The sequence below is a fragment of the Fundulus heteroclitus genome, chromosome 2 (genome assembly GCF_011125445.2).
Source record: "Fundulus heteroclitus isolate FHET01 chromosome 2, MU-UCD_Fhet_4.1, whole genome shotgun sequence".
NCBI lineage: Eukaryota > Metazoa > Chordata > Actinopteri > Cyprinodontiformes > Fundulidae > Fundulus > Fundulus heteroclitus.
In genome coordinates this window covers 34,784,540-34,804,807 of record NC_046362.1, presented here as the reverse complement: position 1 = coordinate 34,804,807, position 20,268 = coordinate 34,784,540, and the positions used below count along the sequence as shown (strand labels likewise).

The following is a 20,268-nucleotide window of genomic DNA, read 5'->3' as shown; positions in this document are numbered from 1 at the left end:
GTGTGGCAAGAGAAATTGAACTCAATTTTAAACAACATGCTAAATTATATATTTATATATTGACAAATTATATATTTGTCATGTCCTTTTTCACACATTTCTAAGGATGGTTTAGATCTTTTTCCTTTAATAAATAAAATTATTACTGAAAACAGAATAATGTTTGATGATCTGAAACATTTATTTGTAACCAAAAACAACTGAAACAAACCTGTAAATCCTACAGTGTTGTAGTGAAGCACTGTAGGAATTTGGAAACTCATAGTCTTCCTGTAACTCTCCAGGATGGAAGATCAAGAAAGAAGGACTCCTGTGATATCTTAAAAACACATTTTTTTTTATTTAATGCTTCTCAAATCTATACATTTAAAATTGAACGAAACAACAAAACATAAATTAAAGGAGAAAATTCCACTGCAGACATGGTCCTGGATTTATAACTTAAATCTCTTTGGTGTTCCGTCTTTACACTGTTTCAAACAAAGTCCCCGTCCCAGGTAAAAGGACACAAATGTCCACAGTTTAAAGAGCTGTGCTTCGTAGAAAAACATCACTGCTACACAAAAGAAAGTTGGCACCTTAGAAATATGTTTTTAAAAATCTCTGTATTGCTGAATGAAACACGACTGTAAGCTGAGACTTATAAATAAATCAGCACCATCACCACCAACAGCACCAAAAATCCAGCTGCTTGTTGATGTTCAGGCTTTCTGCTTGGATGAGATGATTGTGCTGTTCTTGACCAATGGGATTTAATCAAAATTGTTGGGTAGTTACCATGTAGGGGCGTTCCTTTTCCAAGAAAACCAGTCATAAAGGCTACTGATACAGTTTCTCTCACAAAGATCTGAATTTTCCAGATCTGTCTAGATAAAGTTATTGCACATCTGAATGATTTTTAAGTTGCTGAATGTTTCTTTCCAGAATTTCCTTCTAAACGGCCAGACTTTGCTGTCTTCATCTGCATCACAGCAGAATTTTCCAAGGTCTTTAAAAGTTTTCTCTGGGCGGATTTATGCTAATTTTCTGTCCAATTGTTGTACCTGAGCTTGATAAAATACTGAGTGGCTTGTTTTTCTAAAACTTCCACATTATTGGAAAGCCTGTTTATTCCCCCTTTGCCTTTCTAACCTCACACCATTCAAAGGAAAATAAATAGGATTTGTAACTATAGTAAAGTTAATTCCAAGAAGCTTTTCTCATTTATTTTTTACAACAAAGCAGAACATTGTACGGATATAGATTTCCTTACGTTTTGAGCCAAGCTTTTTGTTTATACAATCCACTAAAAGCTGTCAGCTGGTTAGCTCACATCATAAAAAAAATTATCAAACATTTTTAAAGATAAAAAGAAAGAAAAATTTAAAATTTATCAACTCTGCTTGTGTGTGGGTCTTACTTTCAAAGGATTTATACTGATAGATTAAATGTTTCTGCTAACATTGGTGAACCTTAGCTAAGCTAAGGCAATGTGGGGCAGGAATGGATGCAAAGCCAAGCTAAAGTGGGCTAAAGTAAGATAAAAATAAAGCTTTGAGAACTTAAGGTGGGCCAAGATAAGAAAGCTTAAACTAATCAAACTCCTAATAGGATATAATATTTAAATCTAGGATGATAAGGTAGGCTAAATTCAGATACGGAAGTGTAAGCTAAGCTAAGGTAACCTTAGCATAACTAAGGTAGGCTAAGCTAAGCTAATGAAGTGCATTTTTAAATCAAGACAATATGTATATTATTTTGTATTAAGCTTGTAAATAAAGTGTTTCAGAATATTAGGTTTTGTTAGAAATACTGCTTTTGTCTAAGGTTTTCAGATTGCAATAAAATAAAAAATTAGATGCGTCATTCAGATGATTATTTACTGTGTTTTATATTATCAGCCAATAGACCTTAAGGAAAGGTCTGGTGACAGGCTGCTGCTAACAAAATATTCTAAAGACCCAATTAGACTCAGGTTAAAGTGTTGAGTCACCACAGGTTCATGTTAGCAATATTTATTTGCCTGAATGAGTCAAAGGTCAGACTTAAGTGGCTTTGCAAACAAAAAAAATCTGAAGTTGGTCAGGTACTAGAACCGAACAGAAAATTTGTGAAAAGCAGCCAAAGTTTAAAGAACCTTTGTAAGACATACATATCTTGGAAAGCCAATGATAAAGACCGCTTTAGAAAATAGTCTTGTCGCTTTGAAGGAAATCCAAATAAAATCAAATAATTAGGATTTACTTAAATCTGTGTTTAGATATCATACCAGTCTTCTTCAAAACTCCTAGCCTGGCCAGCCAGACTCGGTTTCACTTTCGATTTGCTATATAGCAAACTTCTTACTACAACTTACTTCAGCCATATCAAAGAGAGGCAAAAGTTAGTCTGGTTGGCCAGGCTACAAAACTCCCCCTTCACATTTCTTTTACTTGTCCCCTGTGTGCAAATGTTCTTGGTTTTTTATCAAGATATTTGGGTTTTGAGCTCACAAAACCTTTTCAATGTTCTTCCCCCAAATTATAATCCCTTCTTGATTCATTCTCCGCACTATTTGCTTTTAGATGACCTTGAGATAAAACAGTGACTGATAGAAGTAACCTATTTCTTGGGGCTATGCTGAAAACCTAAACACCCCTGTCTGACTCCTGTTTCTCATCATGGTTTCGGGCAGAACAATGACTAAGTGACGGGGGATTGAGTAACCTACAGCAACTCTTGACCAGTGTTATACGGTATATGCTGAGAGAAACGACAGACCTTTCACCAGAATATTCTCCTTCTTGCACACTCACGGCGTGTTCTCTGTATTTCCCACCAAGCGGGCGCTCCCCTCATTCTTGCTATTTTAATTCAGTCATCTCTGTACTTTCTAAAAATACACTTGCACAACCCTGAGATCAGTGCATGTTTTTACTCTGAAGCTTACACGTTTTCTTCTTCGTCGGAACCTACATCTTTAAAGTTTTGCTTTGCATCAGACACATCTGGGTACTTTGAGGTTCCCTCCTCTAATTTGAAACAGCTGCATGATTCTCTGTTTTCTCTGACAACTCTGTTTTCTAATGGTTTGTAAAAAAAGAAAAGAAAAAAAAAGGAAATATCAAAGGTCTCCTATTAATTTCTGTTCAAAGGCTACCTGTATGACCATCTGAACACCGTATGACCTGAATGAAAACAGAGGGAAGCACCATTTCTCAGAATTCAGATTCACATCTCTGTAGCACCAGTGATGAAGATCCCAGCTCTTTGCTCTACTTTACTAGAGTCAAAATGTAGTGAAGCCTGGCACGGACGTCCATTCGGTTGCCGCGGTTCAGGACTCTGCGTACGGCAGGTGATACTGCTCTTCCCTCTTGTTGCATCGTTTTGCTACGATCGCCAAGTACAGCACCAGCAGAACGAGCCAATAGCAAGCATAGAGTACTGTCCCTGCTATCAACAAGGCCTTCTCCATTTCGCTGAACGGCTCCTGGGTTTCACAGTAGATGGTATACACCACACCCCCGAGCAGCACCAGGGCCCAAACTGTGACCGGCACAGCACCAATGAGGTTGACCACAATCTTTCTGCGGCCAGAGGTTCCCCAGCCAGCCTTGTTGATGGTGAGCAAGGCGAACATTTTGGCAGGGAGCAGACTTGACATGTAGAGCAGAGAGTAGAGCGACATGAAGATCATGACGAGGCTTCCACGCAGGAAGCAGGCGTAGGTGGCCTTCACCATCCCAACCAGCTGCACCGTCAGTAAGAAGAGCAGTATGTTCCAGAGCCGCCCACGGTAGAACAGGTGGATAACTGTTGCAACCAGGAAGAAGGGGAAGAAGCCAGTGACCACAGACTCGTAGGTCATCCAAAGACTGTGCTTGTGGAACCAGAGGGCGTTGTAGAGCCATTCGCGGAAGTAAGACTTGCTCCATCGGGTCTGCTGGTTGAGCCAGCGTAGATACTGTGTGGGCGTCTCTGTCTGACACTGTGACCGCGCTGTGAATTTCGTCTTGTAGCCGAAGCTGAGCACCCGGTTGGTCAGGTGGCGGTCATCACCGAAGCTGCACTTGGAGCCCAGGAAGGTTTGATGGTACCAGGGCTCCAGGAAGCGCTGCAGCAAGGAGTTCCTGTACATACCCAACGGGCCACTGATGCACTGGACACAGCCGAAGTAGGACTGACAGGCTCGCTCGATGTTGAAGGCCATCCAGTAGCGCACGCTGCTCAGGAACGAGATCCACGAGTCGTACTTGTTGAGGATCTGGAGGATGACATGGTTCAGAGAAACGTGTTGAAGAAAACACAGGATTGTAAATCTAAATTGAACTGTATTCCATAGCTATTCTCAAGCAAGAGTTGCCTAAACTCTTCTATTTGATTTTGAAAGGTATTTTCTATGTGATTTGGAAAGGTATTTTTTTCCCACCATACGGTCACAATAATATTAGGTTGCAATAAAAGGGACTAGAGAGAATAATAGAGGATACCTAACATTTAAATGACTACTCATGGAAGGTAATTTAATATATGTACCTAATTTTAATTTGACAGTTTATGCGTTGTTTTGAGACACGCCTCTCCCCACTGGTACTTTCCAGCTCCTCACACAAGATGCCAAGCAATTCCTATGCCAGAAGGTTCACAAAACCCCTCCAGCAATTTCTGGATTGGTTCCAACGTCTTCTTCTGGTGGGAACATCCATATCAGATACCCAAATTATTGCAAGTTCCTGATTTTATCTGTAATGCAGATCCCAGTCCACTACAGAGGAAGCTCCTTTCAGCCACTAGTATGGATCTCATCCTTTCAGTCATGATTCATGCAAATGATTATAGATGAGGGTTGGAAGGTAGATTGACCAGTAAACCAGAACTTCACCTGTTAGCTCAGCTCCTTCACCAATTCAGAATTACTACCTCATTACCACAGACGAAGGCCCAATCCACCGCAACCATCCATAATGGACAAGAAACCTGCTAGATCACATCTATGCTATGTTCTCAAAAGTTGAATTTGATAAATAATTTACAATTTTATAAAATTTCATATCTTAAATTTGTTTTTCAAAGACTTGTAGGTTAAAGGTAAAGCAGATTTTTGAGAAGGAACAGCTCAGTAGTCATGAATAATTGGCAAATGTCTCTTTTGATAGTATTGTCGTTCATTCTTATTCTTAATTCCAACACATTTAAATGTTTCCCCTTAAAGAGGCCGTGACAAAAAAATTTTAACTTTTCTGAGGTTTTGCGGGTATAATACGATCTGTTGTGCACTGATGAGGCACCAAAGGACCTACTCAGGGGCGGTCAGCTTCGTTGCTTTGTTCAAAAACGCCCATATCAGAAAATGGGTTGTCTTTCTAGGTAGGTTGTCTTTCTCCATAACTCCCTGCTGTCTGAGATTCACCGGCATTTAAGTTTGAGTGATTACACCTGCAACAGCTCTGATTCCTGGGCTTTGTTGCACCTGGAAGGAGAACTATATATTCCTGGTCCTCCCAGTGTGTAAGCGCCAGATTCTTGAAAGCCAGTAGTGTGAGTAGACCATCCAGCGTTCCTTGTTCTGATCTCCTGTTATTGACCTGTCTCGTTCCTGTTTCTCCTGGCTGCCTTGCCCCTGTTGGCTTCTGATTTCTGGACACTGACTTCCTGCCTTGCTTTTCTTCTCCTGCCTATCGGTAACGAACCAAGCCTGGATCTTGGACCTGTCTCCTGTCTCTCCCCCGCTTGTATACCTCTGCACGGTGTGTGTGTTACGATTCTCTCACCTGGACCCTGGATTATCAAGTGACTTTTCCATCACATAAAAAAAGATAAAAAAAAATTACAGATTGGATTTTAACAAATAGGTAAAAAGCAAAGGGAGGTGAATACTTTGGCAAGGCCTGGTGAGGTCAAGCAAGAGCCTCACTTCTCCTCTTGAATCCGATGTTCTGCAGTTGGTCACAGCCTCCTCTCCATTGCTCTGGAGTTAAGTCTCTCAAGCAGGCTGAGGAATAGTTCCCTGATTGATGGAACAGACTCTGTACTCATCCCTCTTTTTTAATAGGGAATCCACCCACACCAAGCAATAGCTTCTAACGACCCAGGACTGTGACGGGTGGGTCACTGATTTGCATCTGACTGAGAATGCTCAGTAACTTTGTTATTGTGCATTTTATGAAGTATTTTAATTCCTTATAACAGGAACAGTAAGTTTTTAAGTTTCTCTTTATTTTAGATGACTTTCCCTGCAGATTGAGAGCACTCTGACTTCTGGCTACAGTGGAAAATTAACCGTAAAGACCTCACAGCAGCTTCAAAATAATAATAAAACAATATATCATTCAGTTGGACTTCCGTTCTAGCGGTACCTGTACATCCCCACCGACTCCTCCCACCAGTGGATCTTCCTCAAGGACCTTCAGCATTTCGATAGTACAAGCCGGGTCCAGAACAGTGTCGGAGTCGCACACCTGTAAAGGAAGACATAGGGTTGAATAATTCAGCGGGTCAAACCCAGGCTGCAGCTGCTGCAGAGTGCGGTTTGCTGATCGTGCTTAAAAATCTGCAGGGAAATGAGAGACTGCTGACAGAAAAGTCAGCCGGGTCATTCAGGTCTCGCATCGCCAGCTCAGCTGCGGCCAGAACCTCTGACCTGAAGCAGGACCCGGCAGCTGGCTGCCCCACACAGGCCCACTGAGGTCTCATTAAGGGTTTACGGCTAAAATACACCAGCTGCCTGTATCAGGCTTGGTGGTGGCTGGTTTCGGTTTAGGATCAGGTTTCGCCTAAATCCATTTCTTACAATGGGTTAGTTGGTATGCTAATAAAACCAAAGCATTTAAACCTACAAACAAGTTATTCAGAGTTCACCTGTCATGGTAAATGAAGCTCTTCCTGGAGCTTTAAGGGACACTTATAGTTTTCTGGCATGTTTTTCCTTCTTCTTGTTTGCTAATCTCCCCACAATGGTTGAAATGTATATTTAACATTCAGCTCTATCTGGAACAGTGGGCTATGAATTGGTAGCGTATTACATTATAGTTTCAAACGTTTCTAAATAACTCAAAAAGAAAAAGAAAAACCCTGATTAAACAGGGCAAACGCAACCAAATAACAAAGGCCCAGCCATTTAAAGTTTAACCGATTTACAGAAAATGTTAAACTTCACCTGACTGAGTTAACGTTATGATATCCTTTATTAGCTTTACACAACGGCAATTTAGCTTGGATGATTTATCTAGATTTTACTGCAGAATATTTACCGTAGAATGTGAAAATGTCACACCCTAGATTGTGACCCTCTGAAATATTCTGATACTTTTGGGTTTATAACTACATTTATGTTCACATTCATCTCCACATGCGCAGTTTAGACATCAAAGAGTAGATATTGTAGTCTACTTTCCCCCAGTGTGTCCAACGTTGCTACATTATTCGGTCAAATCGGCCCAGAGTGCAGAGGATGCACATCCAAACTCTAATCCACTCCCATAATTTTAAGATTGGACTTTTTTTATCTGCCCAGTTTATAAAGTAACAGTTTGTTTGAGGCTGAAATACTTGTCTGTGTTTGTGTCTAATGAAAAGTGCTGCTGAGGCTCCCCAGAAAAGCGAGATCTGCATAGCAACCAGCATCTTTGGTCCTTTTGTTACTCAGATTTTATTAATCTGTCATCAGGTAGGTTTCAGCTTCACACATAATGTTGATGTTAGTTGGATTTTTGGCCTCCTTCAAATGTTATTCTGAACATGTATAGAGTATTGTCTATTTTGACAAAGGTGCGGTGATCCTTCTAACCTTAAAGAAGTTACTGTCTGTGAGCTGTTGCAGCCCAATGGTGCTAAACCAACAGCTTTTAGTTTCTACCACTTATCCCTGCTCTTTAAGTTCCTGGAAATACATCTTTTGGCCTTTTAGGGCTTTAAACAATAGAAAATCACATTCTGAACACTTACTAAAGGCACGGCTGAGGAACAAGAGGGTACGGTTCTGACTGGTCTTAAATGCTGAATATTGAAGAATTTAGAAAGAGTTCATAAAATAAATGAAAACGTGGCAAAAGCTACACTGAAACCGACATTTTTGAAATCTGAGTAATGGATACAGACGTTGATATTAATGAAAAAAATAATTGGGTGCCATGCAAACCGTTAATCTTTTGGTTGTAGGTTGTTTTTTATTTTTATTTTTTACAAATTATAAAAACAGCAGAATTCATTTTTAAAGGCATACTATGTAACATTTTTCAGTTAATTAATGTGTTCCATACCGTTTTGGATGATTAAATGAGTCATTTCAGGTCGAACAAAGGTTTTCTCGGCCGCCCTGGTGGTCTGTGGGGGAAATACCGCACTTGCAATTGCAAGAGCCCTCGGCCCGCACCCACAGGCTCAGAAGTCTCGTGCAAGACCGCGAGGGTCGGTCTTGCTTTACAGCGAGAACTCCATGTGTTTTTTCCCTGCCATTCACTATATGCACGCGCGAAAGCAACAACAAAGAACCGCGTGTTAACGTCAAATAAACATGCAAGCATATCAAGTTTTTTTTATTATTATTATTATTATTATTATTTATTATTTTTTTTAATTTATTTATTTTTTTGAATGTTGGCGGGGCGGTACCGTGTTTGGCGAGGCGGCCGCCCTGATATTCATGCTTTCACTGTGTTAGTCATTGTTTGTACTGCCGTTTTTTCGACTTTTCGTTGCGATCGCCTGTCTGCTAAGCTCAAAACAACCGCGCCTGGCTTGACGGACAAACCAGAAACCAGCTGAGCATCTTTACGACAGTGCACTTTTACTTTCGCCCTCTGGGGGGAGCCTCGCTGAAAAATCAACCCCGGTTGCATTGTATACCTTTAAGTCACCTTGACGAACTTTTGAAGTTTTTGTGCAGTGTGTATTCCTTACCTGGACGTAATCCACGCTGTCTCCCAGCGCTTTGAAGGCAGTGTACATCACCTCCCTTTTACCCCCCCACTCCTGCATGACGCAGGAGTAGCGATGGCCCCTGACCAGCCGAGCCACCCGGGCCGCCTCCTCCATGTGGACTGCGCTCCTCCTCCCGGCCCCAACACCTCCACCTTTGCCGCCGTCGCTGTGAAAGTTGCCCCTCCACACCATGCTGCCGGCCTGCTCCGCCCCGCCCATCACCTCATGGAAAATGTCCATCATGTAGCGGTCCGCGGGCCGGTTCCCGTCCACCACCAGCACCACCTTCAGGCCCGGGAAGGAGATCCGCCTCACGCTGCGCAGGCATTTCCTCAGGTAGTCCGGGTCCTCCTGATACGCCGCGATGCAGAGGGCCACGGAGCGGCGCAGGTGCTGAGGCCGGGCCGGGCTCCTCATACGCCGGTGCTCCAGGAAGGCGAAGAGGCTCTGGAGGAAGAGGTGGAGGGAGAGGAAGGCGCCGTAGAGGCCGAAGGAGAGGTGGTGCTGCTCGGTGTGGATGAACTGGTACCCTTCACAGCAGAAACCCAAAACATGAGCGTCGCATTTTTTGGACCGTGTCAGAGTGAGTGTGTGAGAGACGGGCCACCTGTGACGTAGGCCAGTAGGATGGTGAAGAGGACCACCGCAGCAAACAGGGTGGTGACCACGATGTTCAGCGCATTCCTGCAGCGAGAGGGCATCTGGTGGGCGTCGAGTCACGGAACCAGGGGGAAAAAACAAAAAGACAGCTTTACACACACAGTGCAGAGGTCTGTGGAGAAAACTGAGCTGCTTGAATGGTAAAAACCACAGAAATCATATACATAGACGCGTCATAGGGCGCAGGTTCACACGTCACCGCCATATTGTATGTGGCAGAAAAAAGTTGAGTTCTGTTATTGTGAACGTGAATCAGAGAAGATGCCTCATTCCTGTGCTGCATGGAAATGTATTCTGGCTGATTTCACTACTTGTATCTGCCTTCTATATATATATATATATATATATATATATATATATATATATATATATATATATATATATATATATATATATATATATTTGTGTGTGTACGTGGTATGAATATAAGGATCAATTTGTTGAATCTAAACATTGTAGTCTTCATTATTTCATACACTGTGTCACATGTGAACCTTTAGGAACAGACTTTTTGGGGGAGTATTAAAGAGGTCAAATTAATAATATGAGAAAAAAACGTCCTAGGTCAACAAAGTAAAAAAAAAAAAAAACACAAAAGTGATAATGTTATGAGAAAAACGAATTAAGAGGGAACATTTCCAGAATAATCACAGTTTGCAGAATTATTTCACTCCTGGAGTAATAGGGCCAGGTTAGATTATGTTAAATATTTTTATTCTTTAGGAGAATAAATTCAGGAGAATGAAGCTAAAGGGATACGAAAATAAACTTGTAATATTACAAAAACAAAAATACTACGAATACAAAGTATATTCTGAGATTAAATCCCTCTGATGCTGTTTAAGTGACTGAGTAACTGCAGATTTGCCACATTTAAGATGGCGGACGCTTTGACGCATCGCAGCATGGGCAGAACCCGCCCAATGACGCGTCTACGTATATAATGTCTATGGTAAAAACTGTTTCAGTTGACCTTTGACCCCTCACTTTTTCTTAAATCATATCTTTATTGATTTTGGAAGTTAACACAGACAACAAACAGAACAACAAGGCCACATTAAATAGCACCTCTAACTGGGGTGACTGCGGCTTGATGGGTTAAGTAGTTGTCTTGCAATCAGACGGTTGTGGGTTCAATTCCAGCTTCCCCTTGTCCCATGTCAATGTGCCCCCGAGCAAGGCCCCTAACCCCAAGTTGCCTATCAAGCTGTGTATGAATGGGTGTTAGTACTCAGTCCTATTACACAGTGAAGTATCACAAAGACATTTGTAAAGCAGAAAGAGACATTCAAGGCCCAAAAACATTAGCTAGCTAGTTTTCCTCTTTGCCATCTTGTATCCCTTTTAGTGTAATGGTCGTAAGTCTTTTACCTACATACTCAAAGAAAGGGGTCCAGATTAAGTATTACATTGGTAATATGTCAAAAATCACTTTATGCCAACCCTTGATTGTAGGTGGTACATTATCAATCCAATGAAGCAGTAGGTTATTCAATGTCAGCAGATGTCAGGATACTGAACAACCGTCTTTGATGCCACCCTTTAATATGATGACAGAATAGGCCAAGAAGTAAAACCTGAGGATCAGGCTCCAGCTGGACATTGAATATCAAGTTGAGTTTTTGACCCCATTTTTAAAAGCGACCTCGGTTCAGATGCAGCCACTAAGTCTAAAGTCGCTGCTTCAACCAGGAGCTGCTGATCAAATGCACTGATTAACCGATCATTGTGGCTGAGTAGCTCTACCACAGCAGGACTTTTGCTGCTCTGAAGCACACAGGTGTGTTAACGCAGTGCAAAGGTGGGGAGACTTCAGCAATGAGGCTTAGAATCATCAGTCAAGCTGAGAAAGTTCTGTAGTGAATGAAAGACTAGTAGGAGGGAAGCATTTCAACTGCTAATCTTCCCAGGAGTGAAGATTCAAACGGTGCAAGGCTCAGATAAATCACTATAACGGGAAAAAACGTCTGAACAAGGAGAATATGGCAGCTCTGCTCCCGTTTGCAAAGCTGCACAAGGCTTGTTGTGCAGCCAGATGACCTGGACACCTGACAGTCTGAGGGTGGACCATGAACTCCTCTGTATGCCAAAGTATTCTTCATAAACCTGCCTAACCTGGTTCCTTAACAGGACGCTGCACTAAGAACCCTGGAAACTGAACAAGAATAACGGTGACCTGCTTGCTAACCCTACGTTAGCCGAGTCAAGCGTCATTTTCTGAGCTTTCATGACCCTCGGTTGGCTGAAATCACACCAGGGTTGGTCGCTGACTTCACAGACGGACTCAGCAGAACCCCGACTCCCGCCGCAGCCTTTCCCCTCCTCCCAGTCTGCCTCATCTCTGGGCTAATAGCTCTAATTAAAGGCCAGGCGGGGTTTGGCCAGAGCTCCAGCACCAGTCAAAACAGGAACAATTCTGCCCTTTCATTCATAAAATTACCTTTATCCCCCCCCCAACTGACCACTCTCACAGCGCAGACAGACTGATTTTTATGACAACATTCAGCTCTGTGGGACAGAAAGGTTTATTGTCCAATCTTATTTACAAGCTGGCATTTTTTCACTGGGGTAGACTCACGGCGATCTGGGAAATTTGAGATCCCTGATAAAAAAAAAAACACCTGAATTTTACCAACAGAAGCTTTGGATCACAAACAAAACATTCCTCCATAATTATGTGTCATCACAGGCATTTAGAGGCAGGTTAATCAGAGATCAGAGCTTTGTACAAACCCCACTTTCTCTGAAAACGATCGCCTCTCTTTGTTGCATGTTTTAACTTTACAGAAGAATGTTCTGGATAGAAGTGTTTAGTTTTTCCCAGAAACAAACTTGTCTGAGAATATGATAACTTACTTTAATGTCAAGCCAGGGCCTTCTTCATTATCCTGGATTGATTCCTCCACTGATATGTCATTATATTATCCATAGATACACTTAAAACCTCTTATGTTGCTGTCCTTAAATCATACAAAGCTGTCCCTGTTTTCCTTTATTTTTATTACATTTAGAAGTGTGCATGCATCTTAAATTTTAATCAATTTGGGGAAGCAGATAGATTTATAAACAGCTGTTAGGTTAAATCACTTTCTCGCCACTCTCCTAGCTGCATGCGTTTCTTTATGTTTTTGTATATTTCCTGTTTTCTAGTTGAGGCCATTTTAGTTCATCCATTTGTGATTTTGGTTCTTAGTTCATTCTTTGTGCATTTCTTCCATGTATTTCATCCTTCTCCCCTCAGCACCTCTTTATCAGATGTTCCTCCCCTCCACCTGATCGATTTGTTTTTTTGCGTTTCTCCACACGTCCCTCAGTATTTAACTCCCTGGTTTTCGCTACTCATCGCCGGTTTCCTCCATTGGCTTCATCCTCCTTGCTGCTCAGTTGCTCTGCCTGATTTTTACGGTCGTTCTTTCTCACGGTTTGTTTCCCTGCCCTGTTTCTTGTGCCCGCTGTAAGCTGTCTTACAACGGGCACAAGAGAAAGTATTAGAGAGAATGTATTAAATTATGCATAGTCTATGTAAGAAGTATTCACAGATTTGTATAAGAATGGAACAATATAAAAGCAAGGTACTGAGAAATGATGCTGGGGACATGGTTGCCATTAGAAGTTATTTTTGGTCGATATTTTTGGCGGATATTTGCTGTATCTGCGTCGGCCGATACATGCATCTGTTTGTCGATCCATTATCTCAAAACTCACGTCTGATCTACAGCTGGCGAGCTGCCACCACTGTGCATGTGTTCATACTCACGGAGAATCATGTATGCACAAAAAAAATAGCTATCAATTACTACGCGTCCAGCATCTATCTTTACATAAAATCTACTACAGAATAATAGAAGGCCACAGTTCTCAAGCTGTGACAAAACTGGTTCCACTGGTGGAACTTGGGTTGACTTTAGAGGTACTGTGAAATGTTATACAATAGCGATTAATCTCGCAGGTGGCTCCTTACAGGTCCTTTTTAATAAATTGGAATATCATCAAAAATTACATTTATTTCAGTAATTTCTGTTAAAAAAGTCAATTAGAATTAATTACACACGGAGTGATGCATTTCAAGTGTTTATTTCTGTTGTTTCCATGATTATGGCTTATGGCAAATAAAATCCAAGAATGTTACATGACAGAAACAAGAAATTATTTGAATTTGAAAACGTATGAACTACATATATGACTGCTGATTTGACAGCAGTCTCCTTCCAAAGGAGCCATGAAAAGTCACTGCTGAACGAGCTGGCTGTTCACAGAGTGATGTATCCAAACACATGATGGAAAGTTGAGTGGAAGGAAAAGCTGCAGTAGAAAAACTTGCTCAAGCAATATGATATAGCTGCATTTTTAGGGGGATTGTGAAGCAAAACGTGTTGAAAATTTTGGTGAGATTTACGAGCTGCAGCTGGAGTCCCACATGTGGATTACAACTGCTGCGTTCCTTGTGTTAAGCCAATCTAATCTGGTACCTGCCTACGCAGCCTAAGGTCACAACTCCTGCTTTGATCGCTGTGATTGAATGGCCAGTAAACAGTCCTAACCTGACCTCTATAGAGGATCAATGAGGAGAACACCAGACCCCACAATGATTAACCTGAAGGCTGTTATCAAAGCCACCTGGGCTTCCATCAGGCCTCCCCAGAACCTGCAGCGGTGAGCAGGGATTTCTCTCCTCCTTCTCCTCACTGAAATAAAGAAGCTCTTTTCTTGCTGTGGCATGTTCAGGATGCAGGTATTTTCCTGTGTACTTTTCAAACTGTGGTGTAAGGCTGATTGTTAATATTAGTTGGTTTAAACGCAAGTTTTCAGACTTGTGTAACATTTGTTGTAATTTTTATCATGTAAATGGAGAAAGAAAAGGCAATAAAGGCTTAAAGAATCAGCCCCAAATAATCAGCAGCTGATATCAGGTATTGGCTAGCCTGAAGTCAAAATAATCGGGACCGGCCTTAAAAAACCTGCAGCGGTTGATTTATATTAGCTGTAGCATTTTCGGCTCTTCTGTGTCCAATAACACTATAGGATGAGCAGCAAACAAAATTATGGGACAGAAACTGACGAGTAACGACTTTAGCGCAGCCTTAAGTTCATAATAAACATTTAAACTAGTTATATCTAAATATCTGCAACATCAGCGGCTGTCAGTCAAAAATTTATTGGAAATTAGACGCAAAGAAACATGGATCCCCTGATAATAATACCATCCTGTAACCTTTAAATTTCTGTAATCCACGAAAACCCTGAAGCGAGGCGACACATTTTTCAGAGTTAGTTTTCTGTTTCTTTGAATGCCTGATAAATTACAGATTAGACAACGGATCCGTGGATTAAGAGTTCCTGTGTGTGATTAACAGAAAGAACACAAATTGGACTAGATTTTTTTTTTTTTTTTTACTTTCACCGTTTCATTCTGGAATCAGTAATTGGGGAAAAAGGGCTGATGCTCAATATTTGGATGTGGCCAGTGCAGCAGTAGAGGTCAGACTCCCACCCGCCGGGGTCACAGGCCAGATCACAGAGGGACAGAACATGGACGGTTTGAACATGGACGGTTTGATTATAGGGCTGCTGGTAGGTCAGCGGCTGAAATTAGGCTGGGAACTGGGAATCAGACAAAACAGATGACACACATAGATTTAACCCTGAGTTTATACCAACACTGCAGCAACCCAGTGTTTCCTGAGATTAATGCACACAATATTATCACCTCACCAATAAAATTCACAATATTTTCCTAGATTTAATGCCCTTGTTTCTTTCTAAAGTAGCAAACTGAGGGAACCAAACACCCCAGAACTAGTTTCTGCTTGACATCTGAAATCCACAGAAACCCAATCCAGGATGCTCAGCGTCCTCAAAGAGGGAAAGTTTAGTGGAAGCAAACAGTGCATCGACTTTGTGAACGCAGATAGAAATCTTGCAGTCTTCGCCATCAAATCAGATCCTCAGAGAAATCGTGACATTTCCGATGGAAAGTTTGAAAAAAAGGGAAAAGGGAAGTGCAGTTTGCACGATCATCATTTTGAAAGGTATTTTAGAAAAAAAAGCTCAGGTAGAGGAGGTGGTTCTGAACTGTGACAAAGCTGCAGGAGAAGGGAGGAAGTAATATCTATGAGGCATGTGGTTTAGGAATTACATACTTACAGGAAGGCCATTTGCCACCAGGCAGCAGGAAAACATGTTATTCCCTCTGCAAGGTCTAACCTACAAGCTGTGCTCAGCTAAAAGAACTAAAACAGAGGAAACGTCAAACACCGCACATTTATTCCTCCTGCAAGAGCAAACCTGAATGTGTGATGATCTAACGGCTCCCACCTCCCTGATTCCTTTGTGAATGTGAGTCAGAAGATCTGGACTGAGATAAGTCAAATTCAGAGCTGAGCAAGCTTAAAAGCACAATTCTGCTTGCTGTAAAGAAACATGATAAACTGAGATGAGGATAAGCACAGCAATAGTGGCCACTAGAGGGCGTCCAATCAGAGCTGCTGCTGCAGACCTCAACAATGATGGGGAGGGGGGGGGGGGGGGGGTGGAGGAACCAAGCATTGACAGCTCAAGAGATGCTTGGACAAAGTTCTGGAAGCTGTTAGATGATTACCGGTTACTTTAATTCCAGGTGCTTTCCCACATTCCTACATGTTTTAATATAACATTCACAGCAAATGTTACTTTTCAGAGACATTTAATTAAATACAAGACAATTATATTGACTGATTCAAGCGTTTGAATCCTAGTTTATTTTTTACACTGCAGTCAAATCCAGTTTACAATGGTCAAAAGCTGCAGACGGTTGCGCTGACTTTGTTGCAATCTCTCCGCCTTGGCAAGCATGCGGTGACAGTGGGAAGGAACGACTAACAATGATCATACAAATTCTAAGTTTGTAAATTCAAATTTACTCCTGATTTACCACAGCTTGGAGTTTGAAGACGTAAATGAAGCTGTAGGAGCCAGTAATCTATCAATGGACGGTAACGTAATGATTTTGGTCATTTCAAATGTCATCAAGACATGTTGAGTTAGTAACATTGCCTGGTATTTTAAATGCAGTTTAGATTAGGGCTGGACGATAATTCAATAACAATATATATTGATCGATAGACGTATATCAATGATAGAAAAAAAGGAATTATTAAAAAGTTCAATAGTTTTCTGTCCGTTTGCAGTCTAGCCATGTAGGTTAATATTACAGTCATTACATCCTCCCAACCAATCACAACGCAGACCCAGGAACCAAGCTCCGCCCCCTTCAAAGAGTTCAGAGAACATATGTTCTTTTTTCTTTTTTAAAAACTTGTAGTTTTGGTAAAAAGTTGGTTGAATAAAGGGTTGAGTTTGAATTCAGTGTTTGTGTCTTTATCTAAAAAATAGGTTTCTAAGCAACAGCATGAAATGGTCAGGGCTGCACTTAAAATATATGTTTTGAATTTGATGGTAATTATCGATATCAATCAATATGATTTCTATTTTATCGATATGCTTTATTTCTACATCGTCCAGCCCTAGTTTAGATCAGGAGAATATTTAGGGTGGTCTAAACCTTATGGTGGGCATTGATCGTGTTCTTCAACGAAAAGCCGTTTTGCCTTTGCCGTCAGAGACTCATGAGAATGACATAAAAGCCAGATTTATGTGCAGAATGAGTTTAAATGCAGTTTTCCATTATTTTGTTTTTTTTCTTGTTTCTCTTTCTTATTTTTTGCATTTCAAAGCGGTTCATACAACCTGGATATAATCCAGCAAGATGAAATGTGATTTCTTACTGTATATTCACAGACTAACCCCTAAACTGTAAACACAAACTAGATTTAGAGAATGCTGTTTCATGAACTGCTGGTTTTTCCTTTGCACGTTTGTAGACAATAGGAGACTAAACAGGAAGCCAGAAGCAATCTGTTTAAAAAAATATGCACTTCTATAGGATTTAAGAGATACAAGAGCAGTAAAGTAGTTTGAATACTTCTCTAAAAACGTTTTGTATGTGGAAAAGCATCAGCAACATCCTCAGAGAAGCAGCAGTTGCTGCTCATCAAACTGGGAAGGGTTATAGGGGCCATTTCCAAATTGTCTGAGGTCCATCGCTATAAAGAGAGAAAGTTTATTCACAAGCAGGAAGTATTTCAGAAAGCTACCAATCTTCCCAGGAGGGGAGAAGGAGAAAAACCCAAGAGGTGCGCCTCTGACTCTACAGGCCTCGGCTAGCAGGTTGAAGGTTGAACTTCATGAGAGGAACGTTAGAAACGGACTGAACAAGCATGGCTTTTCACGGAGGATTAAGGGAGACAGCCTCGTCTCTCTCTACAGAGAATACTGCAGCATGATTTGGGTTTGTAAAGACATCAGAGACCAGAGAAGAAATATTTGGCCAATAAGCACCGAACCAGAATCAGCAAATCAGCACAAACATTTCATACGTCGGTGATGAACGGGTGATGATTTGGGCTCGTTTAGCAGCTACAGAACCTGGACACCTTATAGTCATTGGTCTCCTCTGTATAGCTAAATATTCAAATGATATGCTGTGGTGTCCCTCCACAGTGAAGTGAGAGAAATATAAAGCCGGTTAGAAAATGACTTCTGAGAGTTTTTGCTGTTAAAGGAGGTTGTCCAAGCTGTTGCTTAGTTTTTCCACACAAAACTTTTTGATTTTGGCTTCAGGCTGCAAAAAGGGAACAAAAGGTAAGTAAACTTTTTTTTTTGGAATTAGTGTATTTGTCCTTGATCTGTACAGGTAAATATTATTATATGTCAATGGAGTGAGAATTTTGACCCCTAAGATAAGATAATTAGACATTCTGCACTTGAAATAAGGTGATGAAGATGAGTAGTTCCCATTATAAGTGGAAAAATCTTATTCTGTTGGCAGATGATTTAAACTTGCCTGCTCAAATCAAGCACAAATACACTAATTTCAAGAAAAGTTTACTTACTTTTAATTCACTTTTTGCAGTGCATCTTGTAGCTATGTGGGATCTGATGCGTGATTATGTATCTTAGAGGTTAGATTTCAACCTTTTTCAGAGGGTCAGTGTCATTTCTTCTATGTCCTCCTCAAGCGTGCTTTCCTCTTCCCAGCACTGCACGTTCACAGACTGGACAGTGGTATGATTTTGGCTGAAAGCTGGAATAAAAAAAGCCTAATTAAAGCAAATATCTGTAGTTTTATGCACGAGGGAGGGACATTCAGGGATTTTTGAATCACAATACATCCAAGAACCAACAGAGACCTTGTGCTAAGTCCTTCTTTGAGTTCTGGAGCAAACGAAGGCAAGTATGCAGTTGTTAGAGTCACAGTTTATTTTTTTCCTTCATAATCTAAATCAGGGAACATTTATTCTAGGTGAGGCGTCGGTCAAAAGGCAGAACGTTTGGTGTAAAAGGCCACAGAAGCTCAGACAGGAGGCTGGTTTTTCAGTCTGACTCCTCACACACAGATACTGTCGTAACGAAGCCGCTCAGACAACAGAGGGAAGGTAAAAGGCGACAGGATGCGCCGTCTTTATTCCCGGCTTATTTGGTTAATGTCCCACAGAATAAAACTGGAAAAAAAAAATCTCCTTCCTGCATCACTCTGCAAACATGGACCTCCCAGCCCTGAACACTGTCCTGCACTGTGGCTGAGCTGCTACTTATTCCAGATTTTCCTCAAAACTTTCCATGCAGTTTGCGTCTCTCAATACGTCCATTCATTCAGCCTTTGCATCAACCTGCCAGACGTCAAACCTCATCCGCTTTCATCCCAGACGTCTAATCTGGGTTTTATTTCCTTTAATTAAGCTCATCTCTCTGTCTCATTAAAGAAGCACTTACCTTCCTGATCCAGTGGACCCTCTGTGCTCGTCTCCCCCCCTAGATCTCCGTCCCGTCCAGCCGGGACGTCCAGCCTTCTCCTCTCCAATGCACAGCGCTCTCCTTGTTCTGCCCCCCCCTCCCTCCTCCGGCTCACACTAAATCTTTATTCCAGCCCGCTCGCTTGATTCAGGAGATCCCGCATCCAAAAATACAGCTGGCAGCTCAGACCACCACCCTCCTCTCTGCCTGGGGGCCGGCCTCCTTCTCCCCCTCCTCCCTCCGTCTCCCAGGACCGGTCCCGTCCCGTCCCGGGGCACGGAGCCCCTCCAACCCCCGGCTGGGATTGATCCGACTGTTCAGCCAGCAGGCGATGCCGCTGCAGTCCTCTCTGCAGTCTTGGGGCTGCAGTTAGTCCAGACTCGGCTGCCCTCCATCCCGACTCCCGGTCCCAGGCATGAGTCCTGAAGGTGAGGTCTGAGGGTCACAGAGGTGGACTCGCTCCTCTCTCTCAGGCTCGGCTCAGTCTCTCTGCTGCGGCTCTCCTTCAGCTCCGCCGTCCTCGCCGCTCTGCTGCAGAATCAGCTTCTCTCTGCATCCCCAGTTCGCAGCAGCAGCCTAAATCCTCGTCCTCCTCTCTCCTCCTCTGTCACTCCATCCCTCCTTGGCCCGCTGCTGCCGACTCCTCCAAGCCTCCTCCTCTGACACCACCCCCCCCCTCCCTTCACAGGACACCCCAACCTGCTGGCTCTGTCTCTGCAATGCAGCCAGCAGCCTAGACCAAGTCGGGGGGACTGTTTGAGCGGAGCCCCCTCTCCCCTCCACCTCTCTGGCCGACTCAAAGCCTCCTTTATGGCTTTATTTATCCTCCCTCCACCTTCTCCTCCTCCTGAGGCCGAGCTGCTGACGTCCTGCAGGTTGGACAAACTGCAGCGGCTC

At 42.2% G+C, this 20,268-nt stretch overlaps 1 protein-coding gene across 1 annotated transcript; it reads right to left on the bottom strand.

The window, feature by feature from the left end:
* Positions 1–3,075: 3,075 nt before the first annotated feature.
* Positions 3,076–20,142, bottom strand: has3 (hyaluronan synthase 3). The gene is made up of 5 exons (XM_012852310.3): positions 19,351–20,142; positions 9,488–9,581; positions 8,860–9,410; positions 6,318–6,419; positions 3,076–4,225 (listed from the first exon to the last, which is right to left on the bottom strand). The coding sequence occupies exons 2-5, from the start codon at positions 9,579–9,581 to the stop codon at positions 3,296–3,298; spliced, it is 1,677 nt and encodes a 558-aa protein (XP_012707764.2). The 5' UTR covers positions 19,351–20,142; the 3' UTR covers positions 3,076–3,295.
* Between the last annotated feature and the right edge of the window lie 126 nt (positions 20,143–20,268).